General features: G+C 38.4%; 1 protein-coding gene across 7 annotated transcripts in view; it reads right to left on the bottom strand.

Annotated features, from left to right (window-relative positions):
- ATP8A1 (ATPase phospholipid transporting 8A1) overlaps positions 1-18,660 on the bottom strand; it is a 214,387-nt gene that overhangs the window by 89,146 nt on the left and 106,581 nt on the right. For all 7 annotated transcript variants that reach the window (XM_033105824.1, XM_033105825.1, XM_033105822.1 and 4 more), the window contains 2 exons: positions 15,948-16,032; positions 13,026-13,165 (listed from right to left, as the gene is read on the bottom strand). In XM_033105824.1, the coding sequence (XP_032961715.1) occupies positions 13,026-13,165; positions 15,948-16,032 (225 nt within the window). The remainder of the gene's footprint in view (positions 1-13,025; positions 13,166-15,947; positions 16,033-18,660) is intronic.

Here is an 18,660-nt window from a genome sequence, read left to right as displayed (position 1 = left end):
CAACTATCCCATTGACTTTTCTCTCTTCAGGATCCTTGACTTTCATTCAGTACTTTTGGCATGAGACTGAGGCTATCCATCTTACCTTACTTCTCTTTAAGGTAAGAAACTGACTCTAAAAAACAACAACAACAACTACAACAACACTGTAGAAAAGGGTAATAAAAAATTAGTTGAAAAGAAGAAAAAGAAACAAAATACTATGGAAGATCCCCACAGTGAAGTAGCAATCTTGCTGACCTATTTGAAAAAGAATAAGGATATATGCTGACTCTATTAAATTGTAATTTGATGCAGTGTCAGGAAATGTACACACATGATACATACAATTAGAAATGATGAACAATAAAGTGATAGCATTAGTCTCTATAAAAAAAGAACAGGTTGAGTGTTTTTCAAGCTGTTTCACATTTGCATAGTAGAAGGTCCGAGTCCATTAACCATCTCTTCTCACTAAACGGCATGTTTCATACAAGGCTGACCACAACCAATATAACATGCTTTGTGGAAAGCTGATCTAATCTCTCACAAACAAGAATGGCTTCTACTCTCATCTTCCGAATTAGAGGAAAACAGAGAACAATCCCTTGGCTGTTAGGTACACAGGTAATGGTGTTCTTGGTCCTGAATACACAGAGATGCAGTGAAGGACTAGGATTGAAACCTTTCTTTCCATCCTGTGACCAGGCATTTTCACTAGCTGGGCACCCTTTCCAACAGCGCTCTTTCTGCAAGCCACAATCAATTGACTCTCAGTCTTACCCCATTTTCCCATACTCTAGCTTCCAGCATGATCCACTTCAGCATTTATCCTTCTTCTCAACCGTACTCTCCATTCTTGCCTTCATTTTTTACTTACAATATAAGACAAAGACAGAATAGATACAAAGGAAACTAAGTGCTAAGGATAATGCCCAGGTTGGTAATAACAGAGAAAGCATTCCATTTCCTATTTTCCTCTAATGCTAAGTTCTATTATATTCACTCGTCACCAAACTGGAAGCCTAAAAGTAGTCCCAAGTCTTGGTAGGCATGGAAAATAACGTTGAATATATATAAGAGTGAATGCATGTGTGTGTGTAGTTTACGAGTATATTAATGAGGAATGCTGTGGGTTATATAGAAAAATTTGACGTACAATGGCTTAACTAAAGATGTAATTTTCCTTAAATAAGTTGTATTGAAGTAGGTGGCTGTGGGTATTAGATTGATGAGTCAGCCATATCTCAACTCATTCTCCAGATCTCTCTCAGTGTTTCAAGGTGGCTGTTAACTAGAATGTTAACAACCCCAGAGAAGACAAAATGGGGGTAATACTAACTGTATCTGTCTCTTATTTTAAAAGCAAAAGTTTCTAAAAGTCCTCAGCATATTTCCAGATATGGCCAACTGGCCAGACTGTCTTACATGGCCAACCCTATTAGTCTTAGGTTTTCCAGCCTCATAGTGGAGGTGGCAGGCAGAAGGGGGATGGGACTGGTGTTAAATTGGCCCCCCGACAGTCTTTGCCACATGCTTACATATAGATGGGCTTGCATATACACTCATGTATGTCCATGTGTGTATGTGTGTACATAGGTGTATGAATACACACACACACACACCTTCTATTGCTTTGCCATGAGAAACTCGGCTCATGCTCATCCCGTAAGGCCAAACTCAATACTTAACTGCTTCTTTGAAGCTTTCCTTTACATCTTAAAACAAGTGTTCCCCTCTGCTGTGCTGATAGAACTTTGCTCTTGCTTTTTGCACATCTCAGTTTGTCATATTAAGATTAGCTGTTTAAATGTATGGCTCTGGTAGTTTTGTTTAAGAGCAGGGACCATGTCTTGTTCATCTTTATATCAGCATGTTTGCTGAGTGAATGACCAAAAAAATGAATTCCAAAACCTAAATTTTATTAAGAATTGCTGCATACCAGCCCATTTTCTTTTCAATATATTCCAAATAACTCATACAGCTATTAGAAGCACTTGATTCAGGACTTCTTAGTACATAAAACATAAGACAGGAAGGCAAATTTCATTCTTTAAGAAGACAATATTGTTTTATTACCTTTAGTGGGAAGCAGATTTGAAATCTATTATAACTTGATGAATAATTACCATCAAGAACTTCAAGAATGAAAAGGAAGAACAAGCATCAACTATGCCAACATCACAGTTGTTGTATTTCAAGGTTTAGACAATGATTTTATCAATTCTTTCAGCGCTTTTAGGGCATTTGCAGCTAGGTCATTCTGGCCTACAAGCCAGCGAAGATCAGGATATAGCTGTGTTCCAATATTACATAGTCTACAGAAGGCATGATAAGATTTTAAAATGATCATGGGAGTACGTCGGTAATACAAGCTCTCAAAATTTTCTAAACCAAAAAATTGTATTTGTAATGTTTCATAAAACCTTGGGGTAGATAATGTGAGTGCCAACGTGTGGCTACATGCATTATAAATACATAACCAAGTATCTTTGTACATTTCCTAGCTCTACTCTAAGGGGATAAATGAGCTCAGCAAGTACATAGGTATACATTACCGTGCACAAATCTAATAAAAATAAAATGACTGCATAAGCTGAGAAAAGTTACAAGGAAGGTTAACGTGGTATGTGTTGGTGGCTATGATAACAGGAATTTCTAAATAGGGTAATAAAACATTGCTGAATATTCAGCAAAACTGCAATGGGTCCACTTTGATCCCTGCAAAGGAAATGCTGTGTTCCAAAGCCTGTTAATTTCCCCTTTATCCTAAGAGCGCCCCAGTACAGCACTTACTAATTTTACTGGAAGTTTCTGCAGCCTCCTTTCCTTTGGCTCTGGTGCCATTTATTGTGAGATTAGGATCTTGAGTGACAGGCTGTTCTGCCTCTGGAAATTAATATCTTTAGCTACATAATGATCATTAGGAAAAAAGATGTGAACTTTGCATGCTTTTCCTGATCATCACACAAGAGTATTTAGGCCATAATCAATTTCATCCCAAACACGTATTACCTTACACAGATGGCCACTAATGGGCACTATGGGAATTACATATTCAACAAGTGTTGAAACATGATAAAATTCCCATGGCATTTATGGAATTAAAAAAGAAAAAAAAAACCCAAACACTAATTTTACTTTCAAAATGTCCCTATGCCAAAAGTTATAAAGATTTCAAGTTGATGACTCTTTGACACAATATAGATTTAGTTATCACTGAAAAATCATGAAATAATATTTATTCACTTAGTAAAGCCCTCGATAATCTTATTTTCTTTTTCACGTGTTGATAATGTATGTGGAGTTCTAAAAAAGGCATATAAATGCAAAATTTCTACCCTAGTGAAGATAAAAAGCTTCACACAGAGTATTTAAAAACTGTATGGCAAAATGTATTATGACAGATTTAGATATTATGTTTTTTCCCAACACATGTATATTTTGCTAAATAACAGGACCTCAAAATGACCTATTTCCATATTAGCGAATATTTTGTTAGTGCTTAGGTTGTGTATTTTAAAAAAGTTTGTGATGTGTTCCTAAAAGTATAATAATCAAACTCATATCAACTTAGGCTTCAGATTGCAACATGGACTATTTGGTAGAAGTCTCTTTAAAGACGAAGTAATATCGTAAGCAAAGTTTTACCATTGGAATAAATATAAATAAAATAGTAGTAGTAATTGGTAACCTTTACTTCACCATGAAATAAGATTGTGACTAGGAATATGAAGAAATATTTCCTTAACAGAGAAAATGTACGAGATGGTGGCTGTTAAGTGCTTTATATTTATTAATTCAGTTAATAGCTTCGGGGAGGTTGAGTAAATTATCTAAGGTCAAACAAAGGTACAGCTGAGCTATGATGGTAAAAACAAAACCTGCAAAACCGATATGCAGCCAAAGGCAGCAAGCAAATGGGAAGTAAAACAGATACAATGAAAGTTAAGAATTTTATCAAATTATCAGGTTTTTAAACATGTCTCTGTTCGTCAGTCTTTAGTAACACTTTCTTGCTATGAATGGGTTTCAGCCTTCTCCTGAGCCATACCTCCTGGGTGTACCTATTTCTGTTTCCATGTGCAGGCCCCAGTCACATGTTGGATCTGGCTCCAGCCATGCAAACCGCATTCATTCACTCACAAATGTACACGCAGGTAGAGCTAGGCGAGATGGTGGGATACAACAGCGAGTGCCTTCCTTTATGGAATTTATACTTCAGATGCATCAGAGATTCTCTGGATGGTGGAGACACCACCACCCCCGCCTTGTCTTCTGCTAGTATTCCTTTGCCTTTTACAGGTAATGTTTCTCCTAGACCCTGCCTGCCTGGCTGTCATCAAGCCCCATCATTAGCCCTGGGGCCAGGAATCTAGAGTGGTGGTTTTCTGAGTCACCTGAAGGGTTTATTACACACAGATCACTGGGCCCTACACCCAGAACTTCTCACTGAGTAGGTATGAGGTGAGGCCTGGAGGTGTGCAACAGTGACGGTGCTACTGGCTTTGAGGACTAACTAGGAAAACTGGTATCTACAGCAAGGTGGACAATTTTGTTCCATAAAGGGACAGATGGTGACTATTTTAGGGTTTGAGGGCCAGTCTCTGCTGCAACTACATCATTCTGTCATTTAGCATGAACATAGCCAAAGACAATTTGTCGACAAATGGGGAGAGAGCGCTATGTTCCAGTAAAACTTCATTTACAAAGATAGGCAGCGGGTGGACTTGCCCGTGTGGAGTTTGCACACCCCCGATGCGAATTCTTGGGCGAAGCCCATCCCTGCACTGGGCTCCGTCTGACCCACTGCTCTGCGTATATCCTTGTCCAACCTCTATCCTTGTTTCTTAGCCTGGTCTTAGACCTTCGGGCCCCCATTCTCTCAACTCTCCTGGCGATTCTAAACTATGGCCAAAGCCTTTTTTCCTGTAATATAAGATTACCGCCAGAGAGAAACAGTGCTCTTCCCAAATAATCACATTACTGTATGTTACAAACTATCTTAAAAGTAAACACAAATTTTTCTGTGCGTACAAAGGATAAACACAGGAAAGAGGTATCTTCTTAGTCTGGGTGGTTCAAAAACCCCATCCGACATGAGTTAACGCTTGACCTTAAATCCTAAACAAAGAGTTCGTTAAGCAATGGGAAGGGATGGGGAAAGGAATTCCAAACAGAAAACATCACATGTACAAAGACAGAGGTATGTAAAAGCATACTGTGTTTGATAAGTTGCCATCTAGTCAATATGGAAACAATAATTGAAGTGAGGTGCGGCGGGGATTTAAAAAACACTGCTTTGATAGGTATTACTAGAGATGAAATCGGTTCAATCATTTTAAACTTTTTGTGAGTAGTAGATTAGGAAAAAGAGGAGGCTGGGAAAGCTGGCAGGGAATGGAAATGGAAGGGTCTGCACGTTTTGCTGAGGATCCCAGGGCAAAGGGCACCTGGGGGAGACTCTTAGAAAGGGAGGGACAGAATCCGATTTAGGTTTCATCAAGTTCACTGGTGGCGATGGGGATGGCTTAGCAGAATGGAGGCCAAGACCAGGTAAGAGGCTATTGTCGCCATCATCCCCCTCTTTACCTTCAAAGTACGGTAACCCTGGAATACGGATGTGCTGGTGGCTGTGAGATTCCGTCATTCTTTGAGAGCATTGGCTCTCAAAGTTTTCCGGGCTCCTCTCTGTTCTCCATTCCACTCTTGTGCTTTTTCTTCTCAACGACACAAAAGTGGGGTTTTATGTAAAAGAAGAGAACCTCATCCCTCTTTCCTTTCCGTGTACGCTGGGCTCCAGTCCACTCAGACTAAGGGCATTAAATCGTTGACTAAGTGGCTCAGACTAAGTGGCTCATTGGCCTGATTCTGGAGAATGCAATTGGTTAATTTTTTCAAGGCCAAGGAGTAGGTTTTAACTTGGTGCTTTCTGAACCACAGAAATCATATTTGAACTCTCACACGGCCCAGCGTTCACCAAATAAGGCCAGAATTCACACACCCAGCTGAAAAGAATTTGAATTTGAGCGGCGACTGGGTGTAGCCTGCAAAAACAACACATCCATCTTATCTGAATGAGAAGACAGCAATACCCAGTGTGGAAAGTCTACCACGAAGCGTTTCTAATAAGAAATCTATCAGGCCAGAAGGGAGAAGCAAGGGATTAAAGTGCTAACAACATCTTAAATACTTTAAATGAGAAGATTCTAGAGATGAATTGAGGGAAAATCATGAAAAACGTATTTCCACTTTCGTTTCAAAGGAAAATATAGTACATTCCATTCCCCAGGATGCACAGAGGCTGCCTTGTTCATTAAGTGGACCTGCTATGAACACACCAATGCCTCCTAACCCCAAGTGCCGATCTGTGATTACACAACTACATACACACTTGGTTACGTTTTACTTTTCACGTCTGCAACATTTTACACACATTCTCTCCTTCTTCTAAACCCTTCTGGCAGAATAACATGGAATTAAAAGAACAGGGATTTGAATCACTACTTTACCCACCATTGGATCTATGTCCTTCAGCAAGTAACTGAACTTACCTAAGGATATCTACATCAGCAAGGGAAGGCCAATAATATGGATTTAACAGGGCTGTTCTGAGGATGAAATTAGATCAGTCCTCTCAAACTCCTTTTTTTGGGGGGTGTGTGTAATATGTCAGCAAAAAATGGTGAGTACTCTCCTTTGACATTGTGATATTTTTGTATAACATATTTGTTCTGGTAATATCAATAAGTTATGTACACTGCAAAATGCAAAAACAGGAATTAGGAAAAAGATCAAACATAAGTAGAAACAGAAGTTATAACATCTTCTTGCTTACACAGTAGATGATCGTGTGTACCCCACTTTGGAGGCCCCCTGAACTAAACAATCAGGGTAAAGAGCAGAGGACGTGGAGCTTAGTAAATGCTCAAAAAGTGGCAGGTCTTCTTAGTAGATGAGCTGACAGACGTGCAAATGTTCTTAAGCAAACAGTAAAATAGGAAACTACTGGAATTTTAAACCACCAAATCACCAGCACATCATGCAAATTTTTATCTAGTACATTTCACTTTTTAGTACAAATGAAAGCGATATTTGCAGCTACTAAGAATAGAAGTGGTAGTTTTATCTGAAAAAGCATTCCATTCTAATACAGAAGTTACTATGAACTTGGCAGTCATAAATGTTCAAGAAAAGTCCTGTTTTCCATTAAGTTTTATATTTCTTTAGGAATCCTCTAAACCACTCATTGCCACATGTTGCCAAGGACGCTAAACTGTTGTACTTAGTCACACTGAGTGTAATGGTTGACCTATATTACACCACATCAAGGCAGTCTTTAAAAAAATCCCAGAAATGTCAACCATATTTTGGGGAGGAATAAAGGAAATAACGTAAAAATCATCACTACCGCAACTGTCTGAGCTCCGTAGCTTTATTTCAGTTCCCAGGGCACTGAGCCCTATCTGAAATTGTATTTTCCATTTCACACGTATACTGCTAATCTCCCACCCTTAAAACAAAGACAGAGGTTTCTATCCTTTCCCTTGCTGTACCCCAGAACCCAGAACAGAGCCTGCTGTACCCCAGAACCCAGAACAGAGCCTGCCATGTGTTCAGGCATTTGTTTCTGAATCTTTTCAACCATGTGCTTCTCACATTCACATATTAAATAACTTGGGAGATAGATAGGTTTTTTTTTTTTTTCAAATGATTGAGTCTAAATTTCTAAAGAATGCAATCTTTAAAATTATTAGCCCCTTTTCTAACATATCCTTGGTGACAATACACTGATATCAGCATCCTCAATGTGCAGACAGCAGGAACTGTGTCAGTAACAGGGGTCTGACTTTCATTAAACAAAACCTACAAAGTAAATGTAGCTTCTGAATTTATTTGCTTGAATCATTCATTCATGTGTCAAATATTTATTCAGCTATTCACATAGGCCGGACAGGTAGGCACTGGAGATACCGCCATGAATACCATCGAAACAGTCTCTGCCCACATGCAGCTTCAGTGCAGCAGAAGATATACATTAATCATAAATTACAAAATGTGTGTAAAACACAACATTGCTATCTGATTTAAAGGAGAGCTAGATGGTACCAAAAATACAGCCTTCTGATGACAGCCATACCTCGGAGATACTGTGGGTTTGGGTCCAAACCACAATGAAGTGAATACCACAAAGAATAAAGCGAGTCACATGAATTGTTTGGTTTCCCAGGGCATATAAAAGTTATGTTTATGCTATTCTGTAGTCTATTAACTGTGCAGTAGCATGTCTAAGAAAATAATGTGCATACCTTAAATAAATACGTTTCTGCTAAGAAATGCTAAACATCATCTGTGTCTTTAGCGAGTTACTACTTTTTTTGCTGGTGGAGGGTCTTGCCTCAATGTTGATGGCTGCTAACCAATCAGGTTGGTGGTGGGTGAAGGTTACAATGGCTGTGGCAATTTGTTAAATGAAGATAGCAATGAAGTTTGTGGAATCGATTGATACTTTGTTTCACTTGAATACTTTAAGGCCACTGTCAGGTTAGTAATTGGCCTAATTTCAATATTGTTGCTTCTCAGGGTATAGGAGGCCCAAGGAGAAGGAGAGAGACCCGGAACACCTGGTTGGTGGAGCAGTCAGAAAACCCACAACATGTACGGATTAAGATCGTGGTCTTCCACGGGAGCACTTCCTGGTCCCTCCAAACAATTACAATGGTAACATCAAAGATCGCTGACAACAGATCACAAAACAAACATAATAATGAAAAAGTCTGAAAGATTTCAAGAATTACCAAAATGTGACACAGATACAGAAAGTGAGCAAATGCCATTGGAAAAATGGCGTCGACAGACTTGCTCAATGCAGGATTGCCACAAACCTTCAAGTTGCAAAAAAAACCCAAAACCAACCCACCCCCCAAAACCCACAATATCTGCGAAGCATAATAAAGGAAAGCACGAAAAACGAGGTATGCCTCTGCTCTGAAGCTCAGAAACGATCCTCTCTGTCCCATAATCTATGAAAAAACTTTTATCAGGTAAAAGTATTAGATAAGTTTTTCATTTAAAAAAAACATATTTTGCAATTCATGCCTCATAACAAGAGACAAAGAAAAGAAGTTTTATCATTAAGAAATACTGCTTCAATCATACCCAATCTAGACAGGTATATAATATCTCACTCAGTTTTCTGTAATGCTCAAGATAAATAATTTCTTTTGTAAACATTAGAAGTGATTAATTTATAATTTATGCAATGCTAAAGATATAATTAAAATTTTCTACTGAAGCAAATAAACATAACAAAAATTTCAAAGTATTATATTTAGCACGAAGGCACACCTTCATATTTCAAGCAACAGTTTAATTACAATATATTCCCTGATAAGTAAGATCATAGCCCTCTGTACTAATAATTTTCAAAGGAACCCAGCAGCACAGTATGCGTATGGGGCAAAAAAAAAAAAAAAAAAAATCTGAGTCTTAGAACTATGTTAGAATAAATGCAAAGTGGCAGATCAAAGCAGGTGAGAACTTTCAGAGAAACCACTGTTGATGAAGCGTAAAGCTTCATAATGATTCTGTTACTTATTTGATATGTTCCCTGACTGACTACAAATACACTAATTCTTAATTTTATTTTAAAAATCAGGGTTTTAAAAATATAGACCAACAAACAGTGTAAGTTGTTTCATCATCTAAAATTGCAAGTCCACACACATTATCTTTCAAAAGAATGAGGTTAAAGAAGGTAAACAGGTCAAGTGTGCTGACGCTATGAGACAAATGCAAATTCTCTCAATTGGTGATAAAGAGAGACAAAGAAGTATTACTGTCCACACACCCAAAGTGATGCTATCATTTTCCTCAAAGTGGGTCAAGACATCTCAAGTATCTGATATGACTAATAATTCCTTTTGCATTTTAACTATCTTCTTGTTCCTGAATGTCTTCTTAGTAATAAATGTCACCTCTTGGCCTATATTTAGTAACTGAAAAAAGATGTTTCAGTAACATCTTGAAACAACTCATAATATTAGAGTTAATTTTTTTAAAATCCTGAATCTGAATGCAATGGTTGGAATCCAAACTGTACAACCTCATAGCAGAGATGGTGATATTTTATAGATGAATGTGAAAATCCTAAATCCTCTCATCTAACAGTGTCTGTCAATACGGATGACAATATCCAGAGGATTTTTTCAACCCCCTCCCCACCAAGTCATCTTTCCTTTAGTGTGCCCTGAGGCTGAGGGAGTGCGTTCTTAGTGCTTAGCCATGCTGGGGGAGAAAACTGACAAAGCACTGCACCAAGGGACAGATGTCATCTTTTTGGATGTTTGTGGATGTTTGCATATTTTTTCCAGGTTATACTATGAGTTTTAGTCCCCAAGGGGATAAGGCTTTAACTACATTTCAACACCTGAATTACTTGTTCGAACAAATATTACAGGGATAAGATAGAGAGCAGGGTTTAAAAGAACAACCTTAATTATAATAATCATATTATAAAAATTTCACTTATTTTGTTACATATGAAAAGTACTCTTGTTTTCAGGCAACACTCTACAACATCTTTCAAATTTTGAACATCTTTTAATGGAACACTACCATTAATGCATCAACGGCGTTTGGCAACAATAACGCAAATAGGTTCAGAAGCATCCTGTATGGGACCACAGTGACGTTTTGATCTTTTCTTAAAAAGTGAGGCAAGATGCCTATAGTAATTTTGAGAAGCATGTTTCCCAAAAACTTCACACCCACATGGAATATTACATGTTTTTTAAACTGTGCTCAGTGGAGCCCCAGAGTCTTGCTCACGGAACACGAGGAGGGCTGGTAGGGGCTGATGGGAGAGCCAACTGGGGCTTCTCCCTACCGTGTCCACTCTTTAGAGTAGCATTACTTTTATCTGCTATATATATTATGAATCTGATCGATTCATAATATCGATCGAATGAGGAATTAGCTAAAAATTCCCATTTGCATTTATTTTAGGTGCAATTGTAAGGGAGGCTTCTGAATTTGTAAACTAAAAATACATACACAGGTTATGGATTTCTCCAGGCAACTTAAATTTCAATGTGACTCACCATCTCCATCTGCTGGAAAAAGGTTGAACATCTATTTCATTGAAAAGGTGGAAGTCACAAGGCTTTGATAACAGATAGTAAACACACACACACCCACCACCACCATTGTTCAACCTATAAAACCTAATCTATAGACCAGGACACTCAGATTTAAAATGTTAGGCATAATAAACATTCAATTCCTGAACAGAAACAAAATGTAATGTTTAGAATCCATTTTCAAATATTTTATTGTCACTTATTATATATTAATTCTATCTTGTTATCATGGGAGAAAATGCCACGTTATAGTCAAGCTATGTAGAAAAGGAGACAGGAGTAAAGGAATAATTTCCAAACACGGTAATATTTTATTTTTTTACTTTTCAAAAGAGTAAGAAAAGCAGAAGATTAAAAATCAATACCATTAGTGCTTTAAGATAACATGTGACTCTGGTTGGAGAGACTGAAAGAGATTAGGATCATGGCCTCATAAATAAAATATCATTTTATTTCACCATACAATACCCCAAGGCATAATCGTATCTAAAAATGTCAGGGAAAAAAAAAAAGAGAGAGAGAGAGAGAAATTCACCAAGTTGATGGATAACAAGCCCTTTACTATTTATGCACATCTAAATTGAGGGTGGGGGGAGAGGGTTATCAAGCTGGAAGGTACCATACATGCCATCACAAGTCTTCTGAGAAATAATTGCAAATATAAGGGAGATATGAGAAACAAACCAGCTCCTAAAGCGATCACTATCTAATGAGGAGACAGGAGAACAGTATCTAGAGTCACATATGGCAACAGCACACGATAGAAAAAAACACCTGCAGTTGGAGCAGATATTCCCAGTATTATATTGGGGGTGGTGGCATGTGGGGAGTAGAAGGGGGATAAAGTCCAGGGAGGTGTCCATGGTATTGGCTGCCTTTCAAGACAGGAAGTAGCAGGAAGTACTTGAGAGAGAGGAAGGAGGGGAAAAAATGTTGGCTTTTACTTACCTGAAAGCCAGATCAAGTACATTGTAGCAAACAGGCAAGCTTGATTCTATGCAGTACAAATATGAGTACAGTTGAAGGAATTATGTAGTTATGAAGTTATTTGATGGAAAGTTAAAGGTAGAAGGAAGATACTTGAGTGCCTAAGAGCATGAACTCTGGAGCCAGAGTGAGAATTCTGGCCCGCCCTCTTATGAGCTGTGTAATCTCAGCCAAATTATTTAACCTCTCTGTTGCCTTGATTTCTTCATCTACAACACTGAGATAATTAACAGTATCTACCTCAAAAGGGTGTTGTGAAGATTCAAGTGATACAAACAGCACCTGGCACACAGTAAACACTACGTAAAAATGTTTGCTATTGTTAATTAAGGAAGAAAGACTTCTTGCTACTTGTACAGCATCAATCATAGTGTATCCATCACTTTGGGTGGAATCGCCTTGGTTCCTTGGATAGTAAAATGAGGATGTTTACCGTTGTGACATAAATGATGGGTTTGTATCAGTGAACAATGATTGACACACTCTTTTTTATTAGCTACAGAGTCATAAGCTATATGTTATATTATTTTGTATTTCATAGTATACACCTTCATATTAGACACATGTGTGCATACGTGACTTATGAGCATGTGCGCGTGTTTGTGTGTGTGGAGAAGGGCAAGTGTATCTTCAGTGACGCACAAGCAATGGAATATGTGGCAAGGAGATTGCTGGACTAGCCAAACTGATCCGAAATTGTGACGCATTTGTCAAAATCGATACAAAGTCATTCCAGAGACGTGTTGTCAGCGAAAAGTTTAACCAGTATTAAGATTTGTCAATGCTTAGACCCAAGGAGATTCAATAGTAAGTGGTATGTCAAGATACTTTGATTTTTATTTTATTGGCTCCTTGAGTAAAGATTGTCCTTTTGTGGAAACCAAACTTTCTATACGAGCAAAATAGTCTCCCACATACCTTTTCAATGAGCTCATAACTCTCTTCCAGTTTAAGCAGCCTGTTCTGCACAGATGTAGATGCGCGGTGATAGACGGCTCGCCACTCCTGAAAGTTGCTCTCTGAAATCTCAGCCACAGCAAAACATAAAGTTCTTAGCCCTGAAAAAAGGTAGCATACACCCCCGAAAAAAACAAAATAAAATGTTATGCAGAAGTCTGACACTTCAGTTTTATTCAACAAAGTCTCGTTTTGAAAACACTGATTTAATTGAAACAGTATGTTGAAGTCCAATTCAAGTAGGACAAAACCTTAGTATAAAACATATACGAACGCTTCCCTCTTGTTTAAAACTGGCAACCCTGCTTCTAATTCTCAACTCTTTCAATCTATCCTCCATCCCTAGAGTGACTGTTTTTAAATCCTAATTTTATCAGGTTATGCCTCTCCTTGAAATCTTTCATTTGTTCCCTAGGTTAAAGTTCAAACCCCAAAGTCTGGCTGGTTTCTCCACACATCAGTTGTCTCCAGCCTCATTCTCTGCCATTCACTTCTGACATACCAGGGTCATTCCCATGCTGGTCACTTCTTCTTCCTGCCACCCTCTTACTCCCCTCCGCTATCTGCCCTCAATCTACTTTAAGCTTCAGTTTGTAAAATCATCTCTTTGAAGCATCCTCCTCTCACCCAGCCCCCACAGGCAGAAATCCCCAAACACTGCTACGGTTTGAATGACAATGTTTCATAAATTGTTTTCCTTGTGGCTCTCCGATATTAGCTTAAAGCTCCTGAGGGGCAAGGACCTGGGTTTCTTCACATCTGTCACTCCAGCATTGAGCATGGTGGCTGGCTCATCACAGTGGCTTCACAGATGTTTATGAAGGACGGAAGAGAGAGACCCCAGTGAGGTCAACTGGGGGAGCTTCCTTCCTCTTACTGGGATATACGGTTGTGTTTATCATTGCTCTTTACCCCTGTAAACTTCTAGTTATGAAGAGTCTTTAAAATATTGAAGAACAGTGACCCCTCCCCCTCAAATACCCAGCAGAAATGCCCTGGGGAAAACCACCAAAGCTGATGCTTGAGGGGACCTGCTCTCAGGGCTGGGGGCCTGTCAGTTTCATAACTCACTTGGAGGCTACCCTCAGCCAGAAACAAAGTTGATGGGTTGGAACAAGGAAGAGGCAAAAAGACTGTCAGCCATGACAAATGCAGTTAAACAGGATGCAGTTAAACAGGTCCCCAAGAAGATAACGCCCTTGCTCAAGATCATTTAAATAGGTCAGAATAACTAGGTGCTAGTGATCTCAGGTCAAGTAAAATATGGTCTGGGAACGTGTCAGAAACAGAAGCAAAGAACATAGGACATAAAGTGACCAGGGGACTCTATCTTCCAAGAAAGCAGTGTGTTGTCTATTGCCAGATCACTGAGAAAGGAACTTAAATCTTTGGGGCTATACCGTGCTTCCCCAAAAATAAGACCTAGCTAGACAATCGGCTCTAATGGGTCTTTTGGAGCAAAAATTAATATAAGACCTGGTATTATATATTATATTATTATATTATATTATTTTAAAGACCCGTTCTTATATTATAGTAAAATAAGACCAGGTCTTATGTGAATTTTTGTTCCAAAAGATACATTAGAGCTGATTGTCCAGCTAGGTCTTATTTTCGAGGAAACACAGTATTAGGACATGTTTTTCTCTTTTGGAAACTTGGCTGGGAACTTACCCCGGGATAGCCAAGAAGTGTTGTTCAGACCAGAACCAGAAAGAATGGGGTGGAGGTGGAAGCCATGCCAATTTGCGTCTGCTTAGGAGCTAGAATGTCTAACCTCACAACTGAAGAGAAAGATGCTCCACTAATTAAGAGCCTGTGCTTTCATATGCTGGGTAGGCAACACCTGCCAAGCCTGTCTGTGGTTGCGCCTTAAGGAATCTGAACCCTACGGACATGTGTCTTTCTATGTTCTTGCATTTTTAGAGAACTGGGAGAAGGGTCTTTAAGTCCTCGCTTTTCAAAACCTAGTGCTTTGAAACATTCCTATCTTTTTGAAGACTGGATTAAGAGGAAAAAGGATTTGATCAGAGGTCAGGCTTGGTGCCACTGGCAACAGTTCCAGCCCAAGAATATAACAGTGAAAACTTAGATGGGAGATTTAGATATAGCTCTGGCCATTTTTATTAAGTTTAGAGATAAGACTATAAATTATGACCCTAATGTTTCACAATTCTCACTTCTTTTCATCCACTCTAGATCATCTCTCTGGACTATGCATGGTTTTGTTGTACAGATCGTGTTATTTCAGCAGGACAAACAGACAGGATTCAGTATGTTTACCACAGATGCTCAGGCCGCACACAGAGCCTGGCATGTGTTAAGGGCTTAATAGAAAGTCTCGAATTGAAACTAAACGCATAACTATTTCAATAGTTATATAAGTTTATTTACTTCTTCTCTTTCTTTCTTTTTTTTTTTTTTAAGGAGGGCGCGGCTCACAGTGGCTCATACGGGGATCGAACCGGCAACTTTGGTGTTATCAGCACCATACTCTAACCAACTGAGCTAATCAGCCACCCTCTCTTCTCCTCTTTCTTATTCAGACTAGAATACCCAGGTCTCTGTCTCGTTTCTTTTCCTTCTGCATTGCTTGAGATACAAAGTAAAGTATTTAATGTAAATAGTGTCCATTCTAAAAAGTGAACAGATTTATACGCCCTATAGCTCCTAAAATTGGAGGAACAAAGCCTCTTAAAATTTTAATAAAAAAAAGGAAACCAAAATAAAAATAACGGGTGGGAACTGCATATAGTATAATGTATATTAATTATCAACATGAATTGTTATCTTGCTTTAGGAATCTTAAAATAATAACAATGATATCAGTAGTCCATGATTTCTTTTTATTTCAATCATGCTTTATGGCCATATTACACTCACCTTCTGTAGCAAACTGCTCTAAATGTTTTAGTGTAATGTCTTTGTATTTTGAAGTCTCCGCCAGTCGATCATAAATTACAGTGTCCTGGAAAACAAACAGAAGGTATGATACACTTAAATTCAGCGTTCTGAGTTTAATAAAGTTGATGTTGGCAACATTATTAGCAGCAAATCAGTATAAAAACAACCAACCATGTTTAGAATTGGTTTTAAAGCATAAAATGTTTTCTCCTAATTATACCATGTCCCGAACGACCCTACGTCCTATATTTTCATCTTTCTCCTCTCTGAATAAATCTGTAGTTACTCCAGTGTTCAAAATCTCACAGTCTATCAATACTTCACTCCCCTCCCGCCACACCTGCAGGTTGTGCAAAACACTGCAGGGTTTAGAGATGCTACAAGGAAGGCAGGGTCAGCATCCAGCAGTTTGGGAAATGCTGGACTGAACAAAGCCGAACACTTGCCCTGCTGGAAGACGTCTCAGAGCCTTTAAGATGCGAATGTGCATGGTGGATCTTTAGGGGGTGATACGGTTGTGCCCCAAACTCATTGACTGCTGTACTTTTTAGGGGTTAGGGCATCTTCATGGGACTGGTGATGACCAAAGAACAAACTCTGAGAGACACAGGTCTAAATCCACCTCGAGGGCTGGTGGGTGTAGTAGGGAGAATCTTGGCTAGACCTAGCATTGCCTTAGAGCTGGATATTTCTGATTGTGCCACTTAGCTTTAAGACTCAATTTACTTAGTCTGTCAAATCCAATTGCTAGGTTACCTTTAAAATCCTTTTCAGCTTTACTTTCATGCACCACTTATGTTTCTCCAATTTTTGCCCCTTTATACATTGTCTATTTTTCCTTCAGTTATTCTTTGGCTTGGGTTTAATGTTTTGAGAATTTTAGTATTCAACCTTCACGATTTTATTAGACCAGGAAAAAATAAATCATTTACCTGTAATTACTTTCTCAGTGGTATTACCCATTTTGGGGTCTCTAGTCTCAGGGCTGAGATTTGGAGGCAGGCTAATGGACTATGATTTAGAACCCTTGAGAGAAACAGAACTTAGTGACCTCAGAACACATGGAATATTCCAGGTCCCAATTATGAATTTCTTTTCATTTTTCAGTGGCAGAATGGGAAGGGGGGCAAAGCAAAAGGAAATGATAATTTCCCCTCATGGTTCCTTTCTGAGAATGCAAGGTATAACTTACGAACTCTATTTTTTCCAGAGGCTAATAAACTTTCAGTGAAATTAAAATAGGCCATTTGAAAACTAATTTGAAAAAATAAATTTAAAAAAATCTTTCAAAAATTAAAATCATGTAAACAACAGTGATAATAAGGCCAGCGAGATGAATTTCTGCAGTGCAGTCAACTGATGCAATTTGTGACAGACACCGATGCTTGTAACAGGAGCATTTTCCAACTTCTTTATACTATCAAGGAAAGCTGGGCTCAGAATGGGCTTTTCTGCATGAATTGTACATCATGTTTTTAAATGACAATCACAAATGGCCATGCTTAAATGTGAAAAATATATACATACAGATACCTTCTCTCCCAAAGTAACACTCATTTATTCAGAGGGGCTATGTCAAATATTTGGTATATTGTTAGGAACCAAAAAGGTTTCTTCACAGGAATTAGAGCATGTGCATCCCCTAGGATCAGATTTAGAACCTACTGAGTCTACTTTTACAGAAAATCCTCACTGGATTTACGAATCTGGTGTCCTAGGCTTTGGCCACGTCCAAGTGGAAAATCACGGTGAGGGTCTGCTGCTGGATTGGCACGGTGAGGTCAGGTTATAGTCACTTCTGTAAAGGGCCTAGGGCTTCTTGATGAAAATGCTTAGGTGAATTTTCATTCAAACACTTGTTTTCTTATTCATCTTTTAGACTGAAGTTCCAGTGCTGCTCTGTCTTTACCTACAGTGCCTTGCACATAGCAGGTGTTCAAAAAATGTGCTAAATGAATAAAATATTTGAAGTAATCCCCGATTATCTTGAAATTTCACTTTATGGAATACCACATTAGACAATATTCTCAAATAAAGGCCTACCATGAAGTGCAAGGGTCAACAATAGGAAGGGAGCAAGTAGGAAAAAGAGGCCTCAATAATTACTTATTGAAGCACTGCAATTTATACTGAAATTATCTAGATGATCTTGCTATAAAGTAGCCAATCATCATCAAGGAACATGATCTTGTTGTCAAGTTAAACAACAAGACTGACCTGATGCAATAAGCTTGGGCCCTTATGAACCGGAATGTTTGCTGAAGACATTTAGACACATCTACATTTAAACGTAGACAAACACTCTCTGGGTTTATGTGTGCCACTCAGAATTATCTATACTTTGCCACTGATGTGGTGGTGAACTGCTAAAAATAACTAATTTCAGATGTGGTCTTTCGGCATATGGCACAGAATTTTACTTAGGGGGCTCTTCATTTGAAATTTTCAGTGACTTTAAGGTCCTTACAACATTAAGTGTATTAATCAAGTTTCTAATTTCTTCGCTGGTATATGAGTATTGGAGTTAAGATTTTTATCTTCTTGAGTAAGTTAAATTTTTGTGTAAATGTAACTTTTTCTATATTGGCTTCTATTGCAGATATAAATTGTGTATTGTATACTTTTTTTCATTTAAAAGTTAACAAAGTAAGACATTCTCACTGCAAAAAATCCGGAAACAAGAAAATGAGTC

This window comes from Rhinolophus ferrumequinum, chromosome 5, assembly GCF_004115265.2.
Source record: "Rhinolophus ferrumequinum isolate MPI-CBG mRhiFer1 chromosome 5, mRhiFer1_v1.p, whole genome shotgun sequence".
Taxonomy (NCBI): Eukaryota; Metazoa; Chordata; class Mammalia; order Chiroptera; family Rhinolophidae; genus Rhinolophus; species Rhinolophus ferrumequinum.
Note: the sequence above shows the minus strand (reverse complement) of the source record. Positions and strands in the feature narration are given on the sequence as shown.